The 11,499-nt window shown below is 39.1% G+C and overlaps 3 protein-coding genes and 1 non-coding gene across 5 annotated transcripts in view; 2 read left to right on the top strand and 2 right to left on the bottom strand.

Annotated features, from left to right (window-relative positions):
• Window positions 1-9,118, top strand: part of LOC4816367 (uncharacterized) — a 31,139-nt gene extending 22,021 nt beyond the window's left edge. For both annotated transcript variants that reach the window (XM_015181083.2, XM_001355894.4), the window contains exon 12: window positions 8,797-9,118. In XM_015181083.2, coding sequence (XP_015036569.2) covers window positions 8,797-8,867 — 71 coding nt within the window. In that variant the 3' untranslated portion in view covers window positions 8,868-9,118. The remainder of the gene's footprint in view (window positions 1-8,796) is intronic.
• Window positions 9,119-10,168: 1,050 nt separating this feature from the next.
• On the bottom strand, window positions 10,169-10,658 carry LOC4816554 (uncharacterized). The gene is made up of 2 exons (XM_001355896.4): window positions 10,393-10,658; window positions 10,169-10,316 (listed from the first exon to the last, which is right to left on the bottom strand). The coding sequence occupies exons 1-2, from the start codon at window positions 10,634-10,636 to the stop codon at window positions 10,195-10,197; spliced, it is 366 nt and encodes a 121-aa protein (XP_001355932.2). The 5' UTR covers window positions 10,637-10,658; the 3' UTR covers window positions 10,169-10,194.
• Window positions 10,659-10,793: 135 nt separating this feature from the next.
• LOC4816644 (uncharacterized) lies at window positions 10,794-11,346 on the top strand. The gene is made up of 2 exons (XM_001355897.3): window positions 10,794-11,150; window positions 11,209-11,346. Exons 1-2 carry the CDS (start codon window positions 10,811-10,813, stop codon window positions 11,316-11,318), a joined length of 450 nt encoding a protein of 149 aa, XP_001355933.2. The 5' UTR covers window positions 10,794-10,810; the 3' UTR covers window positions 11,319-11,346.
• Window positions 11,347-11,407: 61 nt separating this feature from the next.
• Window positions 11,408-11,489, bottom strand: TRNAS-AGA (transfer RNA serine (anticodon AGA)). The gene has a single exon. It is a non-coding gene; the product is annotated as a tRNA-Ser (tRNA).
• Between the last annotated feature and the right edge of the window lie 10 nt (window positions 11,490-11,499).

Below are 11,499 nucleotides of genomic sequence, written 5' to 3'. Positions count from 1 at the left end.
TCATGAACTTGAATGAAACTTCCTGCAAGACTATCTTCCCTTCTTAACCACCAGGCCCCACCTCTGTCCATAGCAATAACCCCAAGGAAGCCTTTTTCTTATAACAATTCACTTCCAGGCTGTTGCGCTCCTTAGCCTTTACTATTTATTGTCTGAGACGATGTTAAAAGTATGAGAGCCGTGGGGAAAAGTCATAGATTAAAATAAAAGTATTGCTTTTATTTATGATAAGTTAGTAGAAATTCTCCTCCTGCAATTATTTTAGAATTCTATGTTTTAAAAAACATATTTTTATACGTATAATTCTATTGACGGCTAAAACGCCTAAAAAGTTAGTCAAGAAATTTAAATATTTGATTGTATCAAAAATCAAACCACCAAATAATACTACAAAAAATACAAAAACATGAATAAAGTTGTATTGAAAATGTACAAAAACAACAAAAACAAAAGTTCGTAATACATTTAAAAACACATAGAATTCATGGAATAGTTTGGCTGGACAAATAAATGACTAAGCAAGAATTCTAATAGGTTTAAGATTGGGAATTTTGGACTGACAAAACACAATATAAAATCAGGAAAAACTATAGTTTTTCTTACAAAAAATTAATAAAACACTTGAAAAAAACATATGTACATCAAATTCCCAAGAAAACCGAAAGTCACGAAATTTCATTTGAATTAGTATGCCACAGGCGGGTGAAATTTTAAAAGAAATTCTCCACGAAAAGGCCAGGAAAAACTCCAACAAGAAGTTCAATTAATCCGCACATCCGCGACTTTATTTGCCAAGTAAATATAAACTGGAAAACTTCACATCTCCCCAGGGCCCAGACGTCTGAACAAAGATATGAAACAACTCCAGAGAAAAGGCAACATTCAACAAAAACTACGTTGCAAATGCAACAAAAATTGCAACAAGGAACACCACGTGCTGTGTTGTCGGAGAGTGTAAAATGTTTTGTTTTCTCATTTTGTTCTTTTTCAAATCCTTCTTGGGGCTGTCAGCAATGCCCAGCTATCAACTTACTTTTCACGGAATGCGCACACGACCTGAAAAAATCACCCAACTAAAGACAAAAGGGGAGAAGGCAGAGGTGGTGATAAGTAGGAGAAACATGTTGCATGAAAGCTGGCAAAGACATCAAAAAGGAACAAGAAAGTGCAGAGATGAAAGGCCCCAGCACACATAGAGACCTAAGAACTCATTATAAACCCAGGCAGTGCTAGGCAACTTTTGAAGGCTCTTTCTACTGACAAAAAACAGCAACCAGAAGCACAAAAAAAGATTGGGCTTGTGAGCCGAATCAATAGATACCCTTTCAGAACTGTTTCCTAAGATTGAAGCAATCGTTTATAATTCTTTGTACAAAAATAGTATATACTGATTATTTATGAGCGCTTCCGCGAAAAGAGGTACATTTGAAAGGTTTAACGTTAAGGTTAATAACGTTAAGAAACGGACCGACTGCCAGACACTCGAACTTGGAGGCCTATACATATAGATAAATATATATAAATTATGTATTAAACTAATACCTCGAACTTATTACACCCTCTATTAGGGTATGAAAACCACATCTAAAGCATAGAAAGAAGCTTTTTTTGGGTAAACGCATCGATACTAAAAATGAATGAAAACTTACTTACCTCATCCTCATCCACAGCTTAGGGTTCAGCCTCAATCGGGAGACATCGAGATTGACGAAGAAAATATAACACAAAACGAGCGAGCACTAAGGCGATTTCCAACTAATAATTTCGAAAATAAAGACCCGGCACACAAATAAAATTGCAATGAACCACAGTTTATAGCGCGACAGACAAATTGCAAGTGTAGCTTTCGTGCCCTTTACATTGCCGCTCCGATCGCTAAGCGCTGCTGCGCTCGGCAGACGTGCGTAGGCAGACGCAAAGCGTAGATAACGAAGAGCGAGCTTTGAGAGAGCGCTTATCAGGGCAAGCAAGCGCGAAGCTTTGGCAAACATACGAGTGACATAGAAATTAGAAACAAACAAAATAAGCGGCTGAGGGCCAGTAATTCGCTAATAGGCTGGGCTCTGCTCCGCACACCTAGTAAATTCTACTTACCTTTGAGAGGGAGGAGCTACGGCTCTTCTATAAGAATATTCTCTCTCTAAGCAATCTCTTGTGGAGAAAATGTTTGTGGAAAGTATTTAATTGGTGGAAAAAACAATTTGGAAAGAATGCACTAAGTGCCCAGCCAGATTTTGAAGGTCTTTCAATCGTATCACTATTAAATTTGTAGGGAATATTACTGCCATATGATTAGGAAACACCAACTATTAAGGAAACCAATGACTATGCAAATCCCTATTGACTTTTGATTGAAAAAACAATGCAGGGAATGCTTCTTTTCAGAATATTTCGCCTTAATAAGTTTTCAACCGTAGATTCATGAATATAACACTTTTAGGGGATTCAAACCATTAGAAAGTATTTTTTCCCCGAGCAAGCTCTGTTTTAATTTTGTACATCCATATACCATATTCGTTGGGGGAAAAAATTTCTCTCATATGGAATAAGAACCCACCCGTATAATCAATTTCATGTTCGAGATTGTGTGACACGCTTACAATAGAGCAGAAATAAAATAAAATATAAACAAGAATATTAAGAACTAAAAATCTATTTAAACCTGTGGTGTGTCCCCAATTGCTTTTGTTTACGGCTTTAGGATTGTGCCAAGTTTTAGTTGAAAGTTACTCTTGTTATTGTGATAATATTTGTTTTTGATGTCGCATCGTTGACAAACTTGTTTTTCTCACGGTCTGCCACACAAAAAGCCGAATGAATTTCCCACTTCTTTTCCAGGATCTATTATTTTGTGTAGCTGTTTAGCTAAGTCAGAGCATCTTCTAAATCAGTTCCCTCAGCATATAAGCAAAGAAAGAAACTGTCCAGCAGCTCAGAAAAGTTTAGCTAAACTTCAAGCCAACGTCAGCAACGGAAATGCAAACGAAGTCCCTGCGAAAAATACGAATAAAAGTTAATTTCCAAGTTTTGATGCACTTTCGGAAACTGCATATCTAAATAAATGTTGGATATCTCGTCTTTTTTAGCAGTCGATGTATTCTAAGTCCTTCACGCTCACACACATTCCAAGACATTGAATGTTGGCTTAAGCCAAATGCATTTTTAGTTAAGCCAACATATTGACCAATAGAAATGGGGTTTTCAGAAGGAAGTTTTGGGTTGATCCTTTGGAAGCTGTAACTTCACGATGTGTTTTTTATTGGAGCTACATTATCATTGGTATATTTTGACATTCTCATAGGGAATCTCACCTAAATATTGTAGGTTTCTGGTATCATGGTAAGGTAAGGTTTTTGTGGTATTGCTTATATTTCCCCGAAGTAAGGAACCTAATGAAAATGTTTAACTTTCGCAAAGTCTCCCATTTCCCTGATAAAAGAATTGCATTTATTTGCACGATGACGTCGGTTTTAGTGTTTTCGACATTACTCTTGTTTCAATGAATGCTGGCTGAATCGAGACCCTGGAGTAACCCGCTGCTTTTCAACTAGTAGCGTTATTTATCAAGTGGTACTTTACCCACCACACCACTTGGACATAATAATGTTTATAAGCAGCCAGCGGAAACGGAAACGAAGTGTAGCAAAGCGCCACCTGCTGGCAACAGACAGAGAATCCTTGCAGCTGTCTTTGGGGACGTGGCAGGAAAAGGAAACAGACTGAGGGCTCTTTGGTTGAGAATTATAAAGAGATGTATACTCGTAGATGAATATCCTGGCTCCAATCAACTTGCTTGACTTCATCATGTTGGCTTTATAATCGGTCGCTGTACTTTGTTTTTCCAGTCTTTCATCCTTTGTCTATTATCCCTTGGCCCCGGATGGACCACTTGTACAGCATTTTCAGTTGATTTAAGCCTTTCGTGTTTCCATTTTCCCTTCAACAACCAAACAAGTTTCTCTCATTTTGTACTCGCTTAATCTTTGTGGACGCATTCTTGAAATATTTACCTGACATAACAAAAGAGAAAAGCATTAACATGACCCGAGTGGAGCTCTCTGGCAAATGATGTACACTTCTCTTCGTTTTTTGTAACCCGCTCACTTGTGCCATGGCAGGAATTTTTTAATAACAACCCCTTAATACAGAGGTAATTGTCTGCTAGCCTCTTTTGTCGGGTCTCGCAGTTTACCCTGGTGGTTTACCCTGTTAAGACCCTTAGGGAAAAGTATGTCGGATTAAGGAAAAACAAAATGTTGGCGGGATGCGTACTCCGTAAGTAGTTGGAATCCTCATTAACTCTTAGGAATGTGTGTGTTTTTTTTTAAATCAAGGAATGAGGTAGTTCGCTTTTATTGTTAACTGAAGAATGACTGGGAGCGTCGCTCAGCAGAATATATTTTACTGTAATAGAATCTCTACTGAATCTGTTTTATTAAGCGTCAAAAGAGTCACACAAATACGTACCAAAATACATCAAACATGAGTCTGCTCTCAACACTGACAAGAAACAGAATTAGGATTATATATATGCTTTTCCCAGCTTGAAATATCTAAACGTCTTAACACCAGCTAAAGCCAAAGGAAAACTATGAAAACAATTTAGCAACGCCTAAACGCACGACAAAAACGCTTTCAAAATCCCCTCAAAGGATCATAAAAAGCATTTATTTATATTTCCTTTTCGCTTTGCATATTTCTTGCTCAATTTTATTCTCTTTGTTTTCACTTTATATCATTTATTTTGCTTTGAAAATCTAGCCATACACTAGTCGTTCTCGTGCACCCTTGGCTATGAAGATATGATCATTGTTATGTCAGGGACACATTCCAGGCCCACTCGCTTTATGCTGGTGCAAGATATGACTGACAAAGTAGAAAAATAAAGGAAATAAAAAAGGACAAGTGATGCATCCGAAAAAAGGATGCGAATGCGAAATTGAGGCCCGTCTCTATGGGAACAGCCTCGTCCTCTGCTGCCTGCCGGGTCCCTCCTTCCTTGCCTCTTCAAGGGGCGGCATGTCAGCACAGCTATGCCTATTGGGTGGAGCACGTCTGCTTCGGCATGACACAAAAACTCGAAAGGCATTTCACGAAATTCCAAAGCGAACAGCATGCAGAAATTGCATTTAGATGTGCGAAGAAAATTGCTTAAAATAATATTTGCCTCTGAGGGAATTCCGAAATGAAAATGTTTATCCGTAAAATGCATTTTCAAGCTTCACGTAAAATAATAATCATATCCAGTTTCAAATGTCAGGACCACAAAACGAAGCCATATATACATTTAAATCTACAATTAAATGTTAATGGCTTAAATACAGGACTCAGCCTCTCTGGATGCAAAGGCCAACAAGTCCCAGGAATTTCCCACAAGCATCTACAACACTAGCACAAACCTCGAAGAGATCCTTGGCAGGGGGTATTTAAATGCAACTAATTTACAGCCGTTTGAGTGGGTCTGCTCGTTGCATCTGTGTGTTATTTCAATTTTGCTCATTAGGCCTAAGATGTGGTAATCAGGACAGCACCCAATGAGTGGAAATTAAACCAAATGCGTATGAACTATGTATTCATTTAGGTGAATCATTCGGCCTGGCCACACAGCTGGCACAATTATCCTCAGTTCAATGGCAATGCAAAATCATTGACTAATTCTCAACATTATCACTATCATCATTGTTGGGAGACTCCCTTGGCTAGCTCGGGGTCTTTTGTGTCCGTTGTTAAATTGCAAAATTAAATTATAAATTGTGTAACCATGGGAAATTCGTTCAGTATTTCTATTAGTGATAATTGGCATACATTTGCACATTTGTGAAATTTCATTCCACTCAAATATTATACCTGCAAATTAATTATGAACTAAATGATCAATGAATCTTGAATCGGAGAGACTGAATTTCCAAAACAAACTTTGGGATAGGCGAATAATATAAATGAATATAATATAATTACGAGTATACTTCGATTTTAAATCTGGAGTAATTTTCCTTGTCTCAGAATAAATATCATTAAAATTTCATAGTAACCTTAAAGGACACAACAAGCCATCAGCGAACGTATCATCGCATTGTCAGTCTGTGTGTTGAATAAAAATTAGATTTCCAAAAACAAAGCCTTCTATTTTCAGTATTTCTATTGTTCTAACGCTTTTGAAACAGTTTCTATTGATCAGTTGAAACTGTGCGGATTTATATTGTTTTAGTCACTGTCGTCGGCAAGGCTCTGACAGGCCGGCCGACAGTTCAGACATTCCAGATACATACGTATAGATAAGCGGAAACTGCAGTTAGGAACTGTCCTCGGCGTGCCTCAACACTCGTACCATCTACCCTCCTAAGCCGACTGACAGCAGCACGTTATTGGTATTCAGCTGCGGGCAGATTTCATTTTATTTTCTTCCCTCAGAGAAAGAGACTCTGTCCCGGGTGTGGGTGTAGAAAAATGACCATAGACTGTCCTTGTTATCTATCACCTGTCTGGTCTGTCATTCTTCTCGGACACACCACTCCCACTCCCCCGATCCACTCCTTTCTGTTTTTGAGTCAAAACAAATTTACAGTAGTTACGGCTGTCGGCTGTTGTTTGTTCTCGGTGCTCGGGAGGATGCTGTGAGCGCCGGAGGCAAGTAATAGATGTCTCTCTGAGTCAGGAAATAAAATGTATTGTATCTCGTGCCCTGAGAAAAAACGATTTTTCTGAAAACTAGCTGGAGGATTTATAGTTTTGGCCAGATGTTTGATAAGGAAGGATTTTGTACCCTATAAGGAACATAATAGATGATGCGATAAGAATGGATTTATCATCAAATATTTTACAAACCTATTAGAATATTCGATGATTATAGGTTTTCGAAAAAATATAATTAAAATATTAAAAATATAACCCCTTTTGGGTATCGTTTCAGTACGAACCCTTGCCATAGCAGAAATTGCGATCTGCTAGGGTATCAAACCCGCAATCCTTCTTTGGTCTTGATTCCCTCTCGTGTCAATTCCCACTGCAATCAAACAATCAAAACCCAAGGTTCAATTTCTCCAGCATACATACGTACTACACATATGAACTGCAATCAGCCTGAAGTTTAATTTCTCATATTTTTAGGCTCCCAGGCTTTTAGCCGGTCGTTGGACACTACCAGTTATGGTGTGGTGTGGTGTGGTAACCCACCAGGTTACGGCTTGCAGGCCGTAAAAACAAGTTCCAAAACTAAACCGAGCCGCCTCACAAATCTTTAAGCCCCCAGAAAAGGGGAAAATATTTACACGCCACACACGACTCCATTAAAACAAAACAAGGGGAAAAAGGGCTAAGGGAAAAAAGTTGATGCCAAGCAGAGCCATGGCTTTTGCTGTTCCATAGCCAGAGGCAACATTTCTTTCATTGTAAGGGGTGCTGAGTGGGTAGATATTCGTGTGGCAGGGGCAGGGGCTTTGCTGTTAGCAGAACTTGGAGAGAATTTTCAGACGATGTTCCAGGCGGATGCTTTTTAGTTTTTTTTGCCCAAGCATACGGAGAGTATGTGAACACAAATCCTATAAACACACTGGGAGGCAGGGATAGAGGACACAGGACAGAGGATGGCCTGCAGAGGCATGCCACATTTTGTGGCAAGTCAAGCGCACATCTGTTGACCGAAAGCGCTGACCAAACGAGACTGCTTCCCCAAACATTGTAAAATTTTAATGGGCTCATGGTGTGAATTGGACACCGCACCATTCCCAGCTCCTGTCCGTCCCACTCAACCTCTTTTTCTCACACTTTCACACAGATTTTCATACAATATTTTTTCGTACAACTTTATTAAGTTTCTTTCTATTAAAACGGCAGAGAGTAGTGCCCTGAAAAAACACACCCCCACTTGTCAGCACTTGACCGCTGGCTAACCCATTCCCCACAAGGGTTCCCGCTCAAGTTGTTCTACTTAAACGGTTTTCTGGATTATGACGATGTATGGGGAGGGGCCTGACTTTCAAGAGGTGCAAACAAATCTCGGTTGAAAGTTCCACTCCATATATTTATGCCTCTCTGTGCCCGAGAATATGCAAATCAAATTCCTTAAAACGAAAAATCCCCTTGAATAAATTAAAATGATAATTGAAGTTCCGGCTGGTGGGCGAGCCGAATCGTTTCGCACAATTGTGAACATCTAATTTAAATATTGCTACTTTCTGGCTTCATAAATTTTAACTGTGTTGGCCCAAAAGTCTCTAAACAAATGACGGGCCCTCAAGGCTCCATCGCACACCATCGAACACGTGCCGGACTGGAAGCATAGCCGACAAAAAACATGGAAAAGGAATGCTATTTGTAGATAGTCGTAGTCTTAAACACTCTTCGATTTTTCAAATATTTTTCTGTGCGAAGAATAAGTGATCAACAGTTTTTAGTTCTATGTTTAGCCTTGAAGGTATAGCCGTTTAGCCATTTTTAGAGAGTCTGTTCAACAATTCCATTTATGATAGTGTCGAAGGAAGTGCCATTCTTCCCCTAAATCACGATACCTCCTCTTCTGAGGGTATACAAATATCTAACATTTCGGCACGCATCACTGAGATTTTTTCGGACAACTTTGAGTGTGTGTGTACTGTGTGTGGGTATTCCTATGTCCGCTAGAGTGTCCTTTTCAATCAAGTGGACACAGAAACTTAAATAACACTTTTGTTATTTTGTTGATTTTTCGTTGGCCCACAATCATAAGCAGTAACGAAACTTGTGCCATTGCTGATACTATTTTGAGACAAATAATTTTGATAACTTCCACTAACGACTGTATTTTTTGTCTTGTTGCAGAACTAATGATGGCCTCATTCGACTGCGAGGAACCCAATAATGCTGAAAAGCTAATGTATGATCTAAACTAGTCCTAAGCCTAATGATAGTTGTAGTTTCAACTAAGCTGTATAAACCAATAACAAAACATTTAATGTTAACTAAATCGACTAGTGTACATTCATTTGTACATACATACGTGTTAGGCAAAGCACTCACAGACATTAATCAGTAGTCCATAAGTAGATAACATCTAAAATATTAGTTGTAAGAACTATTGAAACTAAACATCCTTATGTGTGTGCATGAACCTTGAATATATGCAAACTAAATAAATAAATAATACATTTGGAATACAAGACTAACACTTATCTAGTCTAGTCAAGGAATTGCAAAGGAGTCTACTTGAAAGATGTAACGGACGGTAAAGTATGAAAACAGCTAGAACATTCGTTTATGTCGAAATTTGCCTATACGGAGTATGGAATATATTGTTAAATTGCATATAAGAGTATAATCGAAGAAACTGGCTACCAGTCCCAGTACGTTTATAGCGTTTATTTGCATTTATTTATCGATCAATACACAAGTTGCCAGAAAAACATCTGTTAATTGTTGATTAAATTTTTCAAGGTCAAGCGCACACGGGACCATCTGTACAAATAAAGTTGTAGTCCAGTCTATGCCATCAACCGAGAAGGAATGGTTATCTTTAGGATAGGCAGGTCTTGGAATCCTTACAGATCAATCCAAGGTTAAACGCACCATTGAGCGAACAAACCTAGCAGCAACATCTGTACAAATAATGTTGTAGTCCAGTCCATGGCAATATTAGACTTGAAAAAACCTCTACCGAGAAAGAATGGTTATCTTCAGGATACATAGCTCTTGGAATCCTTACAGATCAATCCTTCCTCTAGTAGCTTTATGATCTCCGATCTCAATGGACTTTCTTTTCTGGACTACAAATATCTAGTTCAGGCCCCAACACCCAGTGCTGGAACACCATGTTATTCAAACAATTCAATTAATTTTAATGAATTGCAGGAAGTACGATTACTTATGTTTTCGAATATGAAATCACTCATCTAAGTATAACTATTCTTTGAATAGAAGTTCGGTTCTCAAAATATTCGGTTTCTCAAACTTTAATAAGGACGAAATTCTGACTTTAACGGGATAGGAACTAGTAGAGCTAGACTCCAGTATATTCTTTGAAATGAAGGGAATAGAATAACGCTCTACAGAAAAATATCTCAACATTTTGGGGAGCAACAGTGCCCCAGTGCACAGTAATCCTACTGGCCTATACAAAATATCTATAAATGATCGAAGTGCAATAATAATAATAATAATTTGTAACATTTGACATGCCCCATTCAACGTCATCAAATACTTTAAATACTTTAAACAATTTATTTAGAAACATACATCTTTGCAATTCAATTGGCAGAACTTGTCACAACAATTGGAGTTCTTATTTGTCAGGATATTAATGTCCAGGCACTGCTTATGGCTGCGATTGGGTAGTCCAAAAACAGCTGAAATAGAAATTAATGATTATACAAATATACATATATATATATTATCAAAGATGCATTTTAAGGATGAACTTACGTAGCTTGTTCTTTTGATTGCGACCCGCGTTGATACTTTGGATCTCCGCCGGACAAGTGAGACACCAATTGCAGGGTTTGTCCCACTCGGAGCAGGTGAAGTCGCAGACGCATTGATAGCGCAGCGTTCCGCTACACAGGGAATTCGTATTTGTGACCTCCGGACAGAGGCTGTTTGTGCAGGCGAATGCCACCTCGGTGGCAATGTGCAGGAGCAGCAGACCCAACAGAACCTTCACAGCCATTCCGATCACGTCTTAGGTTGATTGGATGAGTACAAGCCGCTTTTATAGCGGTTCGTGCCATTTCTCGATCTATTTTTGACCGACAACATTTGTGCAAACACCAGAGAAACCAGTGATTGGGAGGGTATAAAAGCGAGCGATATACCACGATCGACTGACTGTTCTTTATCCAACATGGAGGCCACACGCATTTTTATGCTGCTCCAAATTTTGGCGACTCTTCTTTTGGTCGAGGTTTCGGGCTGCTCCCAGGCCTGCCAAGCCTTTGTCGGCCTAAATGGCTGCTCCGACAATGGCAGGGTGGAACCGAAACTTCCGCCCCGTGATAATACCTGTTGCGGCCCCCACTGCGTTTATACGGCACCCAATGCTGAGACTGTTTGCTCCAATACCGCGATGGACCGCTGTCTCCTTGACACCAGTTGTTCGAACGGACAGCGCTTCAACATGGAGTGCATCAGCGAATGTACCCTCCAAACGAGAAACCAGGGAAGAATCGCAAACGGTTTGGCACGTAAGTCCATCTAGACATTATATGTACATTTTTAACTATATACGATTTATCCTGGCAGCTTTGATAAGTTTTAACTTCCAAAAGGACTATTGCGAAGGACTCAACACCAAGTGTGGCCAAAACTGTTGCTGCCGAGAAACCTGTCCGACACAGTTTTGTAAATTTTGATATCTTAATAAATTTTAATTAAATCAAATCTTCAGTATATTTTTAATGAAATATTAAAAAAAAAACGGAAAGAAAAACATCCAACGGAACGCAGCCGGTAGGATTCGAACCTACGCTCCCAGAGGGAATCTGATTTCTAGTCAGACGCCTTAACCGCTCGGCCACGGCTGCTTGTTGATGG

This window comes from Drosophila pseudoobscura, chromosome 4 (genome assembly GCF_009870125.1).
Source record: "Drosophila pseudoobscura strain MV-25-SWS-2005 chromosome 4, UCI_Dpse_MV25, whole genome shotgun sequence".
NCBI classification, from domain to species: domain Eukaryota; kingdom Metazoa; phylum Arthropoda; class Insecta; order Diptera; family Drosophilidae; genus Drosophila; species Drosophila pseudoobscura.
The sequence above is the reverse complement of the archived record's forward strand: the minus strand, read 5'-3'. Positions and strand labels throughout refer to the sequence as shown.